The sequence below is a fragment of the Gordionus sp. m RMFG-2023 genome, chromosome 1 (assembly GCF_954871325.1).
Source record: "Gordionus sp. m RMFG-2023 chromosome 1, tfGorSpeb1-WG-v2, whole genome shotgun sequence".
In the NCBI taxonomy this organism is placed as follows: domain Eukaryota; kingdom Metazoa; phylum Nematomorpha; class Gordioida; order Chordodea; family Parachordodidae; genus Gordionus; species Gordionus sp. m RMFG-2023.
In genome coordinates, this window is record NC_088775.1 from 87,919,813 (window position 1) to 87,939,133 (window position 19,321).

At 30.0% G+C, this 19,321-nt stretch overlaps 1 protein-coding gene across 1 annotated transcript in view; it reads left to right on the forward strand.

Annotated features, from left to right (window-relative positions):
• LOC135922451 (E3 ubiquitin-protein ligase mib1-like) overlaps nucleotides 1-19,321 on the forward strand; it is a 41,947-nt gene that overhangs the window by 10,425 nt on the left and 12,201 nt on the right. The window contains 7 exon segments of the mRNA XM_065456823.1: nucleotides 3,190-3,331; nucleotides 3,333-3,392; nucleotides 4,629-4,773; nucleotides 5,256-5,416; nucleotides 8,383-8,490; nucleotides 9,021-9,347; nucleotides 9,516-9,838. Coding sequence (XP_065312895.1) covers nucleotides 3,190-3,331; nucleotides 3,333-3,392; nucleotides 4,629-4,773; nucleotides 5,256-5,416; nucleotides 8,383-8,490; nucleotides 9,021-9,347; nucleotides 9,516-9,838 — 1,266 coding nt within the window.

Below are 19,321 nucleotides of genomic sequence, written 5' to 3' on the forward strand. Positions count from 1 at the left end.
CATGGGTCATTAAGCCCCACTGACTTTAACTTAAGTATGGATTATTAAGCCCAACTGACTTTAACATAAATATTTATTATTTTAAAGGTTTTCTCTTTAGATATATTTTCTTTATAGATTATGGTAAAAAATAAACAATGTGTAATATGGGGGGGGGGTTTGCCATGTGTGTTAAAGAAACTAAGAGGGAGAAGGGAGTGTTTCAGAGGAACACTTGTAGTTCCCTTTTAGGATTTCAATTTGAGTTTTTTGCTTGAGGGTAAGGGACTCGTTTTTAATCCTCTTCCATATTGAAATTTTCGTAACCATTTTATTTAAAAATTTTAAGGATTGGGGACCGGGGTTTCCCAAAACACTAAAAATGAGGAGAATAAAAATAAAAGAATTCAGGAGGGAACTGTATTTCATTTTTTAATTTTTTGAAATCAGAATTTCTCTTGGCGGGAAATGAGGTAAAACAGGACACATCCCAGACAAGTCTTTTGCCGGCGAGCCAAGATTTTAAAGACATGCCATCGATTTAAAAGACCTAACGGCTCCAAACTATTGGAGAAACCGGCGATATCAAAGTGTCGATCAATCTATAGAGTAACAATGCTTATAAAATGGATCAATTTGCTTTTTGCAGGCAACACAAATGTCGACGTGTTACCTCATTTCCCGCCAATAGAAACTCTGACCTCTTGGAGCTTCAAGAAATTAAAAAATGCAATAAATATAGAGGTTTTATTTATCTCTCTAATCTTTAGTGTTTTGAGAAACCTCTGTCCCCAATCCCAAAATTTTTTAAATCAGAAAATTTCAACAATGACGCGGGTCAAAAACGAGTCACTTTACCCTCAAACAAAAAACTCTAATTGAAATCCTAAAAAGGAATTACAAGTGTTTCTTTGAACTACTCCCTTATCCCACTTAGTTCCTTTGACACACAGCAATCCCCTCCCCCTATTTCTACACAATTCTATTTTTTTGTTTATCGATTTCGGTATGGTATGTATAAATTTAATATTTATAATTCATCAACTGCAATCTTTTTTAATATTGAATTTGAATTTATAGTAACTTTTATTTAGTCCCGATATGCAAGTAGTATTGTTAAACAGCTCGATTTTAAGCCGTGCTAACTCAATATTTTAGATTTCGTTAATAAATATCCAAACTTTTACGCCATCAATAAGCCAAATCTTCAGACTTGCGTAATTATTTTTTTTCTGGATAAAATATAGAGTTAGCCGTTTTTAAAAAATCGGCTCCAATCGAGCTAACAACAATATACGCAAGAACGTTTTGTAGTTTACTTTGAATTTTGCTATGCCTTGAAAACGTGTTTACAAGGAGCTTGAAGGTGGTATCGTAATTTTATGACGAATAGTGATTTATATGTGTGGGAAATTAAATGCTTTTATCTTTTGTAGTAAAAAAAAATAATCCATCCGAATTGTCCACTAATTCTTCGCCGTAAAAAGAAGAAGAATTAGATACTGTTCTGAAATTTTTACATTTCTTGATTTTCTACAAGTTACTTTTTTTAAAATATTATTTTAGAAAAAATATAATGTGTTTTTTTCCGGCATTGTGCGATTTTTTCAACAATTATTTGTTGAGCGTGTTTTTTTAATTTTTAAAAATCTGATTTTTCTGGTAGTAGTAATAATTTTTATGTAAAAATTATGTCTAAATGAAAGGTTTTTACATTATTATTTAAAAAAAAATATTAGTTGACAGATGGGGGGCAATTTGGTTTTATTTAACACTTTGATTAACCCACTTCAGTCCAGCCTAGGATTTTGTACAAATATAGCAGTTTGGTATAAATCTGAAGAAATAAAAATCTTGATAACAAACCCTTTTTTTCTATGGCCATTTCCGGTTTTGTACATCCGGTTTTTGGTATTAATCGGGTTTCTATCGCATTTCGGTGTAAGGAAGTAAAATTTCATTTTTTTTCTTAGTTATAGTATATACTACCAATATACAAAATTTAAAAAAAATTCTGAGGGGGTCGGGTTGAAAATCGATTTTTTTCTTGATTTAATATTGCATTTTCATATATATCAGAGACGTGCAGGCCCGCCACGTTACCCGGTCCGACCGTATATTCAAAAAAATCCGGGCTGGGTCTGAAAATACGGGCCGAAAAAAAAATAAATCTGGGCAGTACGAATGAACCTTTACAGTCTCCGATATATATATATATATATACTTAAATCTAAAAAAAGATTAAAATATAAATATATAAATGATTTGAAAAATGATAAGTTTAATTTTTTATCAATTCTTCACAATAAGTTTTAAACACGTATAATATTTTTTTTCGAAATTTTGAATAATATTATCGTTGGCGTGCAAATAGCTAAAATGCATGTTTATAATCTACACTTTCTAACATGTAAAATGGGCTGGTTATTGGCTCCGTGTTATAAGGATAGGTTCTAAATCGCTAAAACAAAAATCGCTAAAAATTGGGAACCTGGCTTATATCTCCTAGAAAATTTATAAAGTTAATTTGAAATTAATATTAATAGATACTAGGAGACTAAACACTTGTATTTAAATTGAAGATTTTAAAAAAATCGCTAAAATGGAAGAAATATCATTCAAAAAAGTGTTTAGTCCCCTAGTATCTATTAATATTAATTTCAAATTTACTTTAAAAATTTTCTAGGAGATATAAGCCATGTTCCCAATTTTTAGCGATTTTTGTTTTAGCGATTTAGAACGGGAACCGTGTTATATACAATATTTTTTTTAAAATATATAATTAAAATCGAAATACTCGTAAATGGCTCATGGCAAAGATATGTTATCCGAGTTCCGAACAATTAGATAATAACTATCTATAAAAAATTTAATTTTAAAAACTTATTTTTTTAAAAAAACAAACCAACCATATTATAAATTAATTGACACAGTAAAGCAAATCATGCTGAAAAAAAAGAAAAAAGATGAAGGAAATCAAATCTTTTATTTAAGAACAAAATATCCAGTTAAAATTTTTTTAAAATTGAATAAACGCAAAAAAAACTAACGCGTTCGTTAAAAGTAAGTGAACGCGTCTAAAATAAAAGGAACGCTGATAACACCATGTTTTTTTTTAAAAAATTACAACACTAGTTATTTTATTATTTATTTGATTTTTCATAAAGAATTTGATTTAAATAAAACTTTTTTTAAATATTTTTTTGTTAGGTGGACTTTGAACCCTGCTACTCTCAATAAAGCTTCCAATACCAATACCGCCAACACAAATAAGTCCCTTCCGATGCCTCCCGATTTGGAAGGGCCCGCTTCGTGTTGTTCGACGGGTGATATCGTGCAAATAACCAAAGACCTCAGCGCGGGCGCAAATAGCCCAAGTTGGTCACGGGGAATGGTCCGACTCTATGAAATCCGTAAATTAATAATATATATATATATTTTTTTTAAAATGTTCACAAGTTACTCTCAAAAAAAAATAAATACTCATAGTTTACAAGTTATATCCTTAAAAGTTGTAACGTTTACATTTTTAAGTTATATTTTTGCAAACTAATATTTTTATATACCGCGAAACAAATCGGAGGTTTATTTAATTATTCAAATCGTTCCCGCTTTATACCTAGATTAACGATTCATTTATTAAAGATGCATTTTGAAAAGCGTCGTTGAATGAAAATCAGTTAATGTGATATGCCATGAAAGAAAGAAAGAACATAAAAAATTAAATTTTTTTTAAAATATAAGTTATTTATAAGAGAAACCATAATGTCGTGTCCACCAGTCGATTTGCATTGATACAAATTTTAAATAAATGAAACGTCAGTCAAGGTATATATTATAGTGCGCACAAATTCAACTTTTCAACGCAGCGTTTCAAAACGCAAATAAAAAAAAACATGAACGCACGCAGCTATGTTTAAATCGAACCGTTAATTATTATTATTTTTTAATATGAAACGTCTAAATTTAAAACAAAAAATGCGGCCCAATTTAAACGAACGCATATAAAATGTATTATTTGCGTTTTGAAACGCTAAATTTGTGCGCACTATTACACCAGATTATAATGAATATGATATCGTTAACGAGTTTAAATCACTAAGACAATCAGGGCCATAAACAAAGGGGGGTCAATAATTAGAGCTATTTTTTTTAAAAAAAGGATAAATTTTAACAAAAAAAAATATCCGAAATAATTGTGCAGTTGGACATGAAATGATCGGATAGATTTTTATTTGTAATTTCCAAAGCTTGAAAATAAAATAATTTAAAAAAAGGGCTGGATACATGAAATGCGTATAAAATTTTGGGCGCGAATTCTGGGTATAAAATAAAATAGTTTTTTTTTTAAAAAAAAAGGATCTAATATGTCCTGATCTGTAATTATATTCCTCCCGCTCCACTCCCCTCCTCCCTTTTTTTATACGCGGGACAAATTAAAACATGCCGCGCAATAAAGGGGGGGGCTCGATTTTTACAAGCCGAAAATATTGGGCAAAATAGAGCCCGTTTAACAGCATTTGTTTTTTTAAAAAAAAAAAAATTTGCGACAACTAATTACCAAGTCAGCCATCTTGTCGTGGATCGATTTTTTTTCTTTCGCTTGATTTAAAAAAAACAAACAATCTATTTACATTTTCTTTTGAAAGACCCTCGGGAATTTTGGCAAAGTTCAGCTCGTCTACGGCGATGGGGACCTTAAAATCGAAATAAACGGGGTTTGTTGGACCTTTAATCCTAAATTGGTTTCCAAGGTTGTATCCGAATCGGAAATCAACGGGGAAACGAACGGAGGTACGTTGTAATATTTATTTACAAGGCGTTATTTTAGAATATACATATTTTTTTTTTTTATTATTATGGAATATTTATCAGTCGTGTGCTTATAAAATAGTGTTGGTAAATAACCCGAAAACGGCAGATTTAAAAAAAACGGCCCGATTAAGATTATAACTAAAATAACATTATTGTAAGCCTAAAGATTTTGCTCATAGTCGGCAGAAATGCTTGGACAATCTATTTGCCAAATCTCGATGCTTAATATAATATTATTTTAGTCACAATGTTAATCGGGCCGTTTTGAAAAATCGACCCAAATCGGAGTTTTTAACAATACTATTTATAAATATATAAAACTATCGAAAAAATTTGGAAAAAAAAGGAAGGGAAAGAAAGGAAAGGTGACATCGTGTACTTAGGATTAGATTATATATCGAGAAGCTTTTATCGTTTATTTTAATATATATTTTTTTTAAATTATATATTTAAAAAAAAAGTACGATTAAGCGCCATCTTAAAACGCCTTTTCGAAAACCACGTGTGCGGAGATTTCAACGAAGAGCTGGTCAAGGCGGCTGCCAATGGAGACCACGTTAAATGCCGGGAAATATTATCTATCAATGAGCGTTCCGAAAATAGCCAAGAAAAATTTGTGGATGTAAAAATGAAAAATATTATTTACGATTATTATAGATTTTTATTATTATATATATTTATTTCTTTAAAATGAAAAGTTATTTTTGTTAATTTATGTCCTTTCAATAATAGCGATTAAATTTAACTATCTTCGTTTGCAACATGTTACTCCAAAAAGGTGACATTGTTACATTTAGGCTACTCTTTTTTTTAAAAAAAAGTAACACCCGTTACCTTACTTTTTTAAAAGTACCTAAAATGTTACTATGGAAAAAGACTGAATAAATTTGGACAGAATTTTATTTATCTATTATGATTATTCTCTATTCTCTAAATGTATATATTGATAATTTTCTTTTTTTAAAGAATTTCAATGGCTATTGTTTTCCAAATTTTCGATCAGCACCGTCTCTCCTGTACTGAACATCCGTTCATTAGGTCTCGAGTATGTTGGGGGAGAGGGGTGTATTATATTTTACAGACAGAATTTGAATGTTAGAAAATCGTCAAAGTTTTCCTTTCTAAAGATGTATCTTTTTTTTCTAGAAGAGTTTTCATATTTTATCATTCAAATAATCCTACATATTTTCATCACAAAAAAGCGTTTTTTTCTTATCTTGGGATTGAGTCTTAGGACTAACTTCTCATATATCCCTCAAAAATAAATAAAATATTGTTTTTCTATCATTTGGCATAGGTAATGATAAAGATAGTTTCACTTATATTTATCCTCACTAGCTCTACTGTCCAATAGTATCGAAGACATCCAATGGACCAATAAAATAATAGCAGCTGAGAGAAGAATAAAATGAGATTCCCCTTTTTCTCAGTTTATTGATCATTTTAGGTACCCAAGGACAGTGGCCCCTATATTTTCTGAGCGAATGAAGCAGAATACCCCCCTGAAAAGTCCCTCCCCCCCCCTCGAAAAAATGATAATTATTTTATGACATCTATAAATTTTCAAAAATTTTTTTTATTGCATCAATTTTTTATGCATAATATAAATAAAATGCAAAAAATATATATTTTATAAATATTATTTTTAAATTAATAATTTAGATAAATTAGGGGAAGAGAAAGCGAAAGAATTTATAATTTCATCAATATTTAATTGTTTAAATAAATTTTTCTCCATTGATAATATGGTTAAATTATTGAGAAATGAATCTTTCATGGTACTACGAAGTCTTGTTTTAATTAATTTAATTTTACTCATAACTCTTTCGGCAGTACATGAGGTTGTAGGAATGGTTAATAAATATTTATATAAAATTCTTAAATTAGGCAAAGCAGAAAAATTTAAAAGTAGACGATAAGGTAAATAAATGAATAGTTTTTCCAATCTGAATCGTAAGTCCCTGAATTATCATCATCATCAGAAGAAGCTAAATAATGTATTGGTAAAAATATTTTAATTAAATAAATTTACAATTCTCATAATCTGACAAATCTTTAGATTTCATGAGTAATAATTACATTCCCCATTTTGGCCATCTTATAAATATTTCTAAACTTCAACATTTCTTCGAAAATTTTACAATTTAAATTGTAAAATTCACTGATATCCTCGATATCTTCTTTAATAATGGATTTATCTGCCATTCCCTTTGGCGTAAAAAATGATGTTTGATGTAAAAATTTATCGAATCATCATTAAATCTTTCGTTAAACTGCATATGTTGTATTCATTAAAATTTAATAATGCTAAATTAATATTTATTACCAGTAGAGAGATAATAGGATTTTCTTGTTCTACCTTATCAAATCTCTGCTCTATGTCTGCCTATAAAAAAATATAGCAGAGATAAAAAATAAGAGTAATTAAATGACCTCAGGTCCACTAATTTCATGATCATTATCAGAATCATCATCAGAATCATCAGATACTATATTTTTTTCTAACACATTTTCTTTATTATTAGGACACTTTTAAAAGATAATTATATTAATTAAAAATATATATTATACCAACAGCATTGAATTCCCAATTTTTACTTCTTTTTTCGTATAAATAATATATTTAATAAAAAAATTACTTTGCTATTTGTCCAATTTTGAGTAACATTCGTAAAAGCTACTATTTCAAAGCTTTTCTTTATATCGTTAAAATTAAGCCCACCATGTCTTTTTCTAATGTGATCTATCCATTTATCATCTCTTATATTATGCGATTTGCAATTTTTAATTAGGCATTTGTATTTTTTTGGTTAATATTTTTAGGCATATTTAAAAATTGAAAAAATAATTTATGACAAGATCTCGGTTAACAACCTAATTTACTAAACATCGACCAAAATTTCCGTCAATATTAAATTAAATATTAAGCTGGGGAAGGGGGATCTTATTATTACATTTATAAACCAGAAATCACTTGATCATGATGATGGATGTAACAAAACAGTAAAAGAATTAAATAATAAAGAAAATTTAAAAGAAAATTAAAAAAAAGAAGTACCCCCACGCTTCGACCCCATCCCCCCCCCCCCCCCCCCCCATTCCCCCCATTGTAGGGGCCACTGTCCAAGGAAGCCATTTTCACCTTTGATTTTCCTTCTCCATTTTTCGGAATATTTAATAATAAAACAAAAATGATTAGAATATAATAATTAATAAAATATAAGGTAACAAGTGACGTAAAATGTATGACGTTACATTATATAAGTCGCTTTTTGTCCAATTAACCTCATTTTTGGGGGGTAAAGTAACGACTTTAGTAACGATATTACACAGCGAATTAATGCCAATCGAGACTGACTATTAATTTATTAACGGTTTACATATATCGAAGTCAGCTGTAGACAATGTAATAAATAGGCTGTAGTAGATGCTATTGAAAGATATTTCGCCTAAATGCATATAATGCCTTTCGATGGCCGACTTCAAGGTTACACTTGCATTTTAATGAGGATTGTCAGTCAGTTTGGATTAGTATTAATGTCATTGCACCACACTCCTATAATCTGTATATTTAAATGTGTCAAACAGGTCGATTCAATTTTCTCGGGATATGCAGCCATACACGTTTCCTGTCAAAATGGTCACATCGAGGTGATCAAAATACTGCTCAAACACCGAGCTAATATACAACTTGAAGTAATTCTTATATTTTCTCATCTATCCTTTCTTTTCCTTTATATTTTTTTTGAATTATTTTTTATTTCTATTTTCTTTTCCTCTTCTTTATAAGTTTGCGCCATTTTAATTATTATTTCGTAGTTGAAACTCATTAAAAGTTTGACCATCCACCCATACTATTTATTCTATAAACTGACCTATGGGTCACTCAAATTCCCCCAGAACTTATTAAATCGGTTCGCCAACAAGTCAGTAAACAGGCACCCGAACAATTACAAAAATGTCGGCTCGCGCATTGATCTAACCATAGTTAATCTCATGCAAAGCAAGACTACCTCGAAACATTATCAGGCCTATGAAAATAAGATCACATGTCTATTCATGTTACCTATTTACCATTAAATCTACCCCTGATCACATGTCTATCTCCATTTTACCTATTTACCATTAAATCTACCCCTCTTAAAAAAATATAATTTAAATAATAGTTATTTAATAATTTAAAGGAGTTCAATTTCAATTAATATTAATTTAAATGCACGAATAAGGATAAGAATGGGGATTTGCCTATTCACCACGCGGCCATAGGGGACGAACCTCACATCATCGAACTCTTGGCCAATTTTCGCGAGGGTTCCAAGATTATTGCCGAGCAACATAACAATGTCGAAAACGACAGAATAAATGATTTAGGCCACCACCAAGATCTCAAAATTGATAACCAACTGTCGATGGCGGCTAATTTCTGTTCTTACAATATAGATCTTAATGCCCGTAATAGGAAAAGGCAAACGGCCCTGCATATAGCAGTCAATAGAGGGTTCTCGGACGTGGTTGAAATGTTACTCAAGCTTGGGGCTCATCCTAATTTACAAGTAATAAAAGTTGCTTTAATAAGTACTCTCAACAAAAAAAATAAAAGAATGAGGAAGAAAGAATGAATGAGGAAGAAAGAATGAAAGAAAGAAAGAAAGAAAGAAAGAGAGAAAGAAGAATAAGAAATATATAGAAGTGCCGCGATACCTCAATTATTTTTTTTAAAGGATCTAGAGGGAGATACTCCGGTTCACGACGCCGTCAGCAAAAAGAAGGACGAAATTTTGTCATTTCTCCTGAACTTCGAGGAGATTTGCCGGAAAGACACCACCGATTCCCGTTTAAGCCGTAAAGTTTCAAATGTTTCTAATAACGTTTCATCGAACATAAACCACAAAATCAGCCACAAAAATGCTAGCACCTTCGAAATGTCGGGCCAGCAAAATTTCGGGAAAAACAAATTTATCGTCAAAGATACCGATCTCATTACTACGACCAATAATAACGGATTTAACGCGTTGCACCTGGCTTCTCTCCGAGGAAATCCGAAGTTTATTTATAAATAAATTTCAATTTTCTTTTCTTCGGGAAATAAATATGATGATTATTATTATTTCGTGTGAGTATTATTACAAATTGATATTAAATACTTATGAATTAAAATCAGCTGTTCTCTTGTACGAATTTCACTAGTCAGATTCGATGAACTGATCTTTCTCTATTTTTTTTTGGTCAGCTGATTTTTTTAAATTTTATTTTCTCGTTTATTAAAAATAAACTCTGGCAACTTCATTAACAAAATAAATCATTAAATTTTCGTATAAATATCGATCAAACATAAGTAATTTACGGTTCTACACACACAACACAATATGATATATGTAAAATAAAGGAGGCTGATAATCGCACCGACTGCAGTAGGTTAAAGGGGACCAAGTATTATTTATTTTTTTTCAAAACCTGACCCTACTCTAAACTACTGAAGTAGTGTTAAATTTGGCCTAAAGGTTTGTTTTTTTATTGTTCTAGTGGAGGGATAACTGTCGTGTCATTTTTTGGTTCCACTCGGTAGATAAAATATTTAAAGTGATCATTATTGAGAATGTAATCATAATATCTTCTTCTTCTTCTTCTCCATTTTAAGGCGATTTCCAGGTTTACCCTGGTAGGCCAATCATAATATATCGTATATATATATAGATCTGGTTTTTATTGTTTCCTTAGGGGGATAAAGATTATGCCTTTTTTTTGGTTTTCTGACAGCTAAAAAAAAAAATCATTGCTGAGAATGGAATTATAATATATCGAATATTGAAAATCGTAGAATGTCTTGGTTGTTCCTTGTGTGGATACATATTGCGTCACCTTTTGATTCCACTAGGTATATTAAAATGGTTTGAAATAATCATTATTGAGATTTATAATTAAAATTAATATCTCTCTATATATATATATTTTTTTTAAAAAAAAATCCAACAATTTACAACCCCGAAATAAAAATAAATAAATAATTATACCTAAAATTACTTCCCACTCTAGAAAAACTCTTTAACCAATCTATAAATTTCTTTTCACTTACCACACTAACTCTTGCCGAATTTCTTAATATGCATCAAAAAATATAATCATAATCATTCCCCTAATATGGTTAAACAAAGCTCGGTCTTTTTAAAAACGGCTAACCCAATATTTTAGCCTAAAAATATTATGAAAGCCTGGAGATTTTGTTCATAAGATTGCAGATAGGTTTGATGGACATCACTTAACGAAATCTCGAGGCTTATATAACATTTTTTGGGCTATTGTGTTATCCATATTTTAAAAAATCTGGTCGTCATAACATCATACCAGATTAAAGTCGATGTAATATAAATTCAGAATTTCCAATCTCGACTAAAAAATGATTTGACATATTAAATATTAATAATTTAAAATATCAAAAGACATCGGGGGTTCTTATTTTATTTTATTTATTTATTTTTTTAAAAAATAAAAATAATCCTTGAATTCGATTTTTATTCAAAAATATTATATTATTATAAAGAGAAATTGTTTATATTTTGACTCGAACTATATAAGGAGATCTGAGAAAAGAAGATATTGGCGTCAGAATGGAGGGGAGAGGGGGAGGGAGTGCAAAGAGTTGCTTTTAGAACCTCTAAAATAAGTGCCTAATGCCAGTTTTTAACCCATTTTTTTAAAGGAAAATTTATTTTTATAACATATCTCATGATTTAAAAATTTTAAAAGCACCGACTACCTAAATAAAATGGGTAGGTGTTAATGCCTCTTTTATTCTGGAAGCAAAGGCTGAAAATTGGGTCTAAAGGAAAGATTTAAGTTGGAAACGATCAAGATTGATTGATTCTTGTAGGATTTTGGAAATGTGTTCTTTTTTTTGCGGACAATGTCTTTTTATAATATCAATATATTAAATCCCGTCGTCGGATTAAAGTTAGAATTACCAATCAGGGTTTTTTCAAGATATAATAATAAAAAACATCGCCCGCTACAAATGATTTTTAAGTTTTTAAAACATCAGTTAAAAATCCAGATCAAGCTCGACGAAATTACAGCAGAAAGTCGTCGATATATAAAAAGTATAGATCCAAATCGGGCAATCCTATAAGAGAGGGGGGGTTGACGCGGTTAATAAGGAAAGAGAGGGTAGGAAGTTGTTAAGAGTATCGGCATTCGTGTAAAATTGGAGAAGGAAAGAGGGTTTTCCTCTTTTTGGCGTTTACAATTTCGCCGATCCCCCAATTTCCGGCACTTTTGAGTTTAAAAACACTCATAATCTTAATGGAATTATGAAACTGTAAAAAATTTGCTCCTGAGACAAAGTAAGAAAATTATTAGTTATTTTTAGTCGTTTTGGCCAATTTTTAGCCGAACACTATCACTTAGACCCCGGAGTTTTTCTAAAAACCATAGCAGTTCATATTTGAGAAACTAAATACAAATTTAAACCTCTTAATGTTAACGTATTTTCTCCGGCACGCACCTGTAGATTGAGGACGAACTAGCCGACATTTGGCCACCCAAACTATATTTAGGGTTTTTTTTTTAAAAATAATGTGGTTTACTAATTTCTCAATGATGATAAATTAATATAATCCCACTTCATATTACCAAATTTTTTTTAGAAAGTTAGCCCAAAAGTTGGTCAAATGGAAGTAATATTTTTGGTTGAAAGCAAAATTTTTTAGAAAGTTAGCCCAGATGTCGGTCAAATGAAAGCAATATTTTTGGTTGAAAGAAATATTTTTTTCAAAAAATGTCATTTTTTCCTCATAAATTTTATTATTAATATATATTTTTTTGTTGAATTAAATATCAAACTAAAAATAACTTTAAAAAAAATTCAAAATGGGTTTCCAAGCCAAAACTCTTTCCCTGAAAACGTGAGGTAAATATCGGGAAAAGACAGTATATCGAATTTGGGTCGAATTGAATGACGATGAAATTTACCTCCCCTCACCCACGGGGGTTATCATGTAATTTTAAATTTACAATTAGAAGAATTATATTATAAAATATCAATTTTTCAAACTTACCAAATTTTCATCATTGCTTTTGATTCCAATTCTCAATATAAGGGTTATTCCAGTAAGAATTCGTTTATTTTTTTTTAGGTCCTCTCTAAGGGGAAGAATGTTTCGCGAAACAAATATGTTTTAAATTTGTATTAAATATTTTTTAAAAAAAATTTACATATATAATTTCAAAAAAAAAGAATTTTTTTTGTGGAATATTTTTGAAAAAAAAAATAATATATAAAGTTTCACCTTCAAAAAACTTCAAAACTAAAAAAAATATAAAACACACAATCGACATATTGATTCCTTCTTGCTTCTTTATATTCCATTTTCCTTCATCATCTTTTCCTTTCCTATTCTACTCTAAAAACTAAAAAAAAACACATATCTTAATTTAGAAATTTTGATTAAAAATTTTATTGTTTTGTTTTTTGATATAATTAATTCGGAAAAAAATAAAGAAGAAACAACTTATTACAAATAATTTTTTTTTTATTATAACAAAAAAAAAATTGAAATTGATTGGCAAAAAAAAAATTAATTAAAGAATCTTTTTTTTTAACTTTTTTATTAGTGTTTTTAAACGGCTCGAGCTCTACAACAATTAAAACGCGAACCTCGAAATTTTGTTACTAGGTGTCCAAACATTTCTAGCTTCTAAGAGCAGAATCTCCCAGGCTTGTTCTAATATTCTTGACTATAGCGTTGTTAAAATATTATAGCCAGGAAAATATTGCCTAAGCGTCGAGATTTTGCCAATTCGTGTTCAATCCTATGTGCCATCCATGTGCAAAATCTTTAGGCTTGCTTAGTATTTTTCTGGAGAAAATATTGAGTTAGCCGTTTTTAAAATCCGGCTCGAGCCGTTCAACAACACCAATTTTTTTAATTACTCACCTTAATAAAAATATAATAAATTTAAATCAATCATATTTTTTATTTAAATGAAAGGTGACCATATGTTCTAGCTGGCAAAATTTTGCGGTGATAACTGCAACATACCATAGGCCTAACCAACCTGTTGTCATTAATCATTTTAGCCTATCGCCACTTTTTTCAACATTAATTCATTTTTAAATCTTATTTTACCGGAAATGTATGACGTCATGTTTGGAATACCTACCCCATGAATTTCAGACAATTTTTTTTTTCCGCGAAATTTTAAATTTAATTTAATTTATATTAAATTTTCCATATAATTTTTTTAAATATAAATTATTAAATGACTCAATGGTTAACAGCCAAAATTGTATAACCTATTTCATAAGATAGGTATTCCAAACATGATAGATTTCCGGTAAAATCCGATTATTTAAAATTTAATTAAAACACGCTCAAAAAAAAATGATTTAAAGTTGTAAAAATAACCCATTGCCCGAAAGAAACTCATTGACGCTAACATATACAATATGACTTCTTCTTCTTCTCCGTTTTATGGCGATTTCCAGGTTTACCCGGGTAGGCCGGTTTTCCCTCCGATTTTTCTTTTCCATTTTTGACGGTCCTGAGCATCAATATTTGTAAGATTCGTGCTTCTCATATCCGCCGCTATGATTATATAACATAAACGATTCTGGACAAATACAGCAAGATAGAAATCTTGAAATCCCTATTTCCCAATCTCATAGGATTTTCCATCCTATAGGCTTAGCATTCTTTTCGTGAAAGGAAAATAGGCAAAAGTTAGATCATTTCTCTAATCGAAAAACCAAAATTGTTTTAAGTCGTCTATAGGAGGAATAATACTAATTCATCAGTAGAAATCGAATTAATTTGCCTTAAGTAAAAGTCTTTATGGAGCTACCTAGAAATTTTCCCTGATTTGGCAGCCGTCTTCTTTAAAGAATTTTTTTTTTGCCAAATCCCCCAATATATTGTTTAGGTGGAGCAGATAATTGGTACGAATATGTAATTTAGCTAATCAGCGGTGTTTTCGGAAGAGTGGATCTGAAGACCTCAAATATAATTTATGGCGGCAAAACCTATCTAATAGTGCTTCCCCCCACTCCCCTTCTATAGGGAAATCCTGGATTGTACCTACGTAATATACTAAGCTAAATCGCACCAAGCTTTGAATATTCACACATCTTTTCTTACTGTTAATAAATATTAATTAATTAAAATGAATTTTAAAGAGAACATTCTGCGAAGGGAATTTGATTTTTAACGAATTGTTTTTTTTGCTTCTTTGAAATTCCAGAATCTGGGAGTGGGATATATTTAGACTAATAAAAAAAGGCATATGTATTTAAGTTTTAAGAAGAAAGAAGAAAATAAATTAGGCGAAGGAATTAATGGAATGCGAGAGATCTTGAAAAATTTATTTTTAAAAAATTGTGCGAGTTAGCTCAAAAAATGTAATGGCCTTGATGTTGGATGACAATAAAGCAGATATAGTTAAGCGATGTATGCTATCCCGGAAGTTCATCAAAAGATGAAAACAAATTGACTTATTTTGGAAGAATTAATTTTTCAAAGAATAATACTTCGATAGGTTTCTACCACTCAATATGATAGAACTGAGAATACGCTTAAGAGTTCATTAAATTGTAAATAATATCTTAAAGAGTGGGAAAAGATTTGAAGCACCCGGTAATTAGAATCGGGTATTATTTTATCTTTTTTTTTTACTATGGATTATAAATATGTTAAAAATGTGATTGACATAAAATTCGTACAAAAAAAAAGTAAGTAATTAATCGGCCCGGCCTGGCTTTTCCTAAATTTTTTGTGGGCTGGGCCGGGCAGGATAGTTTGTGCAAAAATTCTTAACGAGCCAAAGAGGGCCAGGTTTTGTAGACCTATAATTAGTATTTTGCTACCACCAGGGATGTTAGGGAGGAGAATGCAGACTCATGTTCAAAGTATGCCCCTAAAAATCTCGTTCTTATGATTGAAAAGAAAATTGTAATCTTTAGTAATGATCTATTTTTTTAGACTAATGAAATTTAGTCAATTTAATAAATTGCAATAAGTTGGTATCACATGATCTATAAAATCTGGCCTATTAAATGATATCTGACAGGTGAGGCTAATCATAAGATTTTTTTATTAACGTTCTCCTACATTGATATGCATTTGTATCCTTTTTATACATAAGTTTTTATTGCTAAAAGAACCATTCTACGGGTTAAAAATTTTTATTTACCTTATACACCCTATTTTTTTTCTTTTGGAGGGGGAGGGGGGGGGCTAAGTTCTAGTAGGATTATCTATAAGTTTAAAAAAATAATTATTATTTCTTTTTTTTTTGCAATCGGTTGTCAAATGTGAAAAGGATTCGATTAGTTTGATAATCCTACAAAGCCCGATTCGGGTCGATTTTTGAAAAACTGACCGAAATAATATCGTGTAAGCCTTAGTTTTGCTCATAAATGGCAGATGCCAAATCTTAAGGCTTAATCCAGTTGTTTGTTTATAAAATTTTTATAATATGTGTGCGATGATTTTTTTTTATAAGCATCAATCGTTTTTCATTGTGGCCTTTGTTTTTCAAATTCGTTTTTTAAAATTATTAACTCGTAATAATATTTAAAAATGTTAGCTAAAAAAAATATTTTGAGCCCCCCCCCCCCACCCTCTGAGGCTTAGTGTTGTTAAAATGTCGGGTCGATTTTTGAAAAAGGGCCCGATTAAGATTATAACCAAAATAATATTGTGTAAGCTTTGGTCATTTTGCTCATAGATGGCATAAAAGGTTTGGGATTCCACTTGCCAAAATCTTGAGGCTTCTAAAATATTAATCGGATCGTTTTTAAAAAAACTACCCAAATCGGACCTTTTAAACAAAACTATACTTGGGATGTTGTTCAGCTAGATTTTTTTTTATCAGCTCATCAGATGATAAAATATAAAAAAAAAAATTTTTCGGAGGCCGTTATTGCTATTTTTTTTATTTTTATCACTTGAACATATTAAAAAGACGAGGCTAAAATAAAATATACAGTTTAAAATTCAAAAACGAATACGAATTGGAGAATGAATAATTTATTCGTATTCAATTCCTTTTTTTTTGTGATACTAATTTGTAAGATGAAGCTGTCATGTTGATGTTATTGATTGGACAAAAAAAAGCCGAATTTCTTATGGGAAGTTCGTAACGAAGACGATTTCAACGGCATCTATGCGGGCTGTTTTATTTCTAAGAAGCCGCCATAGAAGTTCGTAACCCTAACCCCCCCCCCCTCCCGATTACTAAACCCGAGTGTTAAGGGTGATTGAAAGTACATGAGCAATAATATACGAAATTATGGAATAGTTTTACATGGAAAATGGTATTCGTTATTGTATTATTGGCGATTTGAAATTCACTTGAAATAAAAAAAAGAGAGCTAATCGAAATAATTTAGATTTTTAAATTAAAAATAAAACACCTTTATGAAAGTTAAACTAAACCAATCGATTTGAGCCGATTTTTAAAGACGGTAAACTCAATATTTTAGCTTCGAAAAAGATAGCCCTAAACCTCGATATTTCGTTAATATGTGTATAAACTAGTGCTTTGCATCGGGCCTCGAACCCGACGGGTACGGGCCGGGCCTTATTTGCAGATTTCTAGTATAAACACCGCCTGTGTAAAAAACCTTTTGGCTTTGGTAATATATATTTTCTGGATAAAATATTGAGTTGCCGTTTTTAAAATCAAATCGAAGTAACAAATAACTATTTTTCAGAGTTTGATATAAAAAATTAATCTTCAAATAATTTTCGAGCAATTTGTTATTTTAGGCTGCATTCAAAGTGGAGACGGATCCGTTTTTATTACATCCGTTGAGTCAAAAGTCAATCTCATTAAAAATGATATGTATGTTCATAGTGCTTCCGTTCCGATACCTTCCGTCTTAAAAACGGATCCGGCAAATTTTGAAGTCAATTTGACTTTTTGATTCTGCAAATTTTATAGAGCCCGTTACTTATAATTTTTTAAAAATGAAAATCAATATATATATATTATTTTGCAGCCTTAATCTTGAAAGATTATTTATGCATGAAAAATTACAAAAAATTTATGCTTTATATAAAATATTTTTTTTTTTGAGGTAAAATTTGATTAAAATTTCTTTTCTTTTTAATAAAAATCAGAGACCTGCAGCGGTACAATTTGCAAGGCTCGGTCCGGATTTAAAAAAAAAAACATTTTTCAGGGCCGGCCTGGATTTTTTTTAAAACATATTATATTTATTTTTGATTTTTATAGCTAATAATGGCAATTTCAAATATTTGGCTTTAATATATAAGGCCCGGCCCTGGGGTAAAAATACGGCTCGGCCCATGTACCCGAGCCTACGGGTCTCTAATAAAAAATCTTTCAAAAATTTTTACTCACTAAAAACAAATTGAATGATCAATCAATCTACTTACTATTCATAATTGTACCAATCAGAAAATAGTAAATTCGATTTATTCAAACGAATAGAATACGAATAATTCGTTGATTCGTATTTCCCTTTTTTCGGGCGTATATATTTTTTTGTAAATTTGTTTTTCACACTTGTGAGAAATTTCTCAGGAGATATAAGTAAGTAACTGGGGAAAAAACAAATATATATATCTTAAAAATCTACCAAAAATATATTAATTTTAAAGCAAAATATATGATTATTATTATTTTTTACTTTACTTTACTCGTCCTAACTAAAGCATACATTTCCTAAGGGAAGTAATAACATTTTAAGATAATGACGGTCCAATAGTGTTGTTTAAACAGCACCCAATATTTTTTAGCCAACACAAGCCTCTGTTAATAGATAGATATTCAACTTCAAACCTTTCACTTATCTTCTTCGGAGCAAAAATCTCCAGGCACGTGTAATTTTTTTTTTTTGGCTTTAAAATATAGGGTTTTGCACGTTTTTAAAAATCGAGCAAAAAGAAGCCAAGGATATATACATTAATAATTTATTGCCTCACTAAGATTAAAAAAAATAAAACTTTAAATCATCTTTGGACGCAAGGTATGTTTACACATCCAGTGTTGTTTAACTACTCGATTTTTTTTAAAAAAAAGGTTAAAGCTTAAATTTTTTTTTATCATACATAGATAGTATATAAAAATTCGAACATCTATTAGCAAAATCTAGAGGCTTAGGCAATATTTTTCTCGTTAAAATATGACACTAACTCATCATCATCATCACACATAAAATTATACATACATATTGAGGTCCTTGCAAACGAGCAGTTAATTCGCTTTAGGGTTTAGGTAAATTAGGGGTTTTTTTAAAAAAAGAGTTGCCGAATTTATTTTTTCTCCTGTTCGCCTAAATTTATTAGCAACGGTTCGGTGCAACATAAAACCATACATTGCGTATTATACCTATAAAATGACATATGTTGTCAAGAGAATTTGCATAAGTAAAATCAGAGATAAGGAATATTCAATTAAAAGTTTTTTTTAACTGGACGAAATATATTTAGAATCAAACAAGCGAAAATAAAGAGTAGGATTAAAGGTTAGAGAGATTTTAGGTTGGGGTTATTTAAAGGTTTAAGAG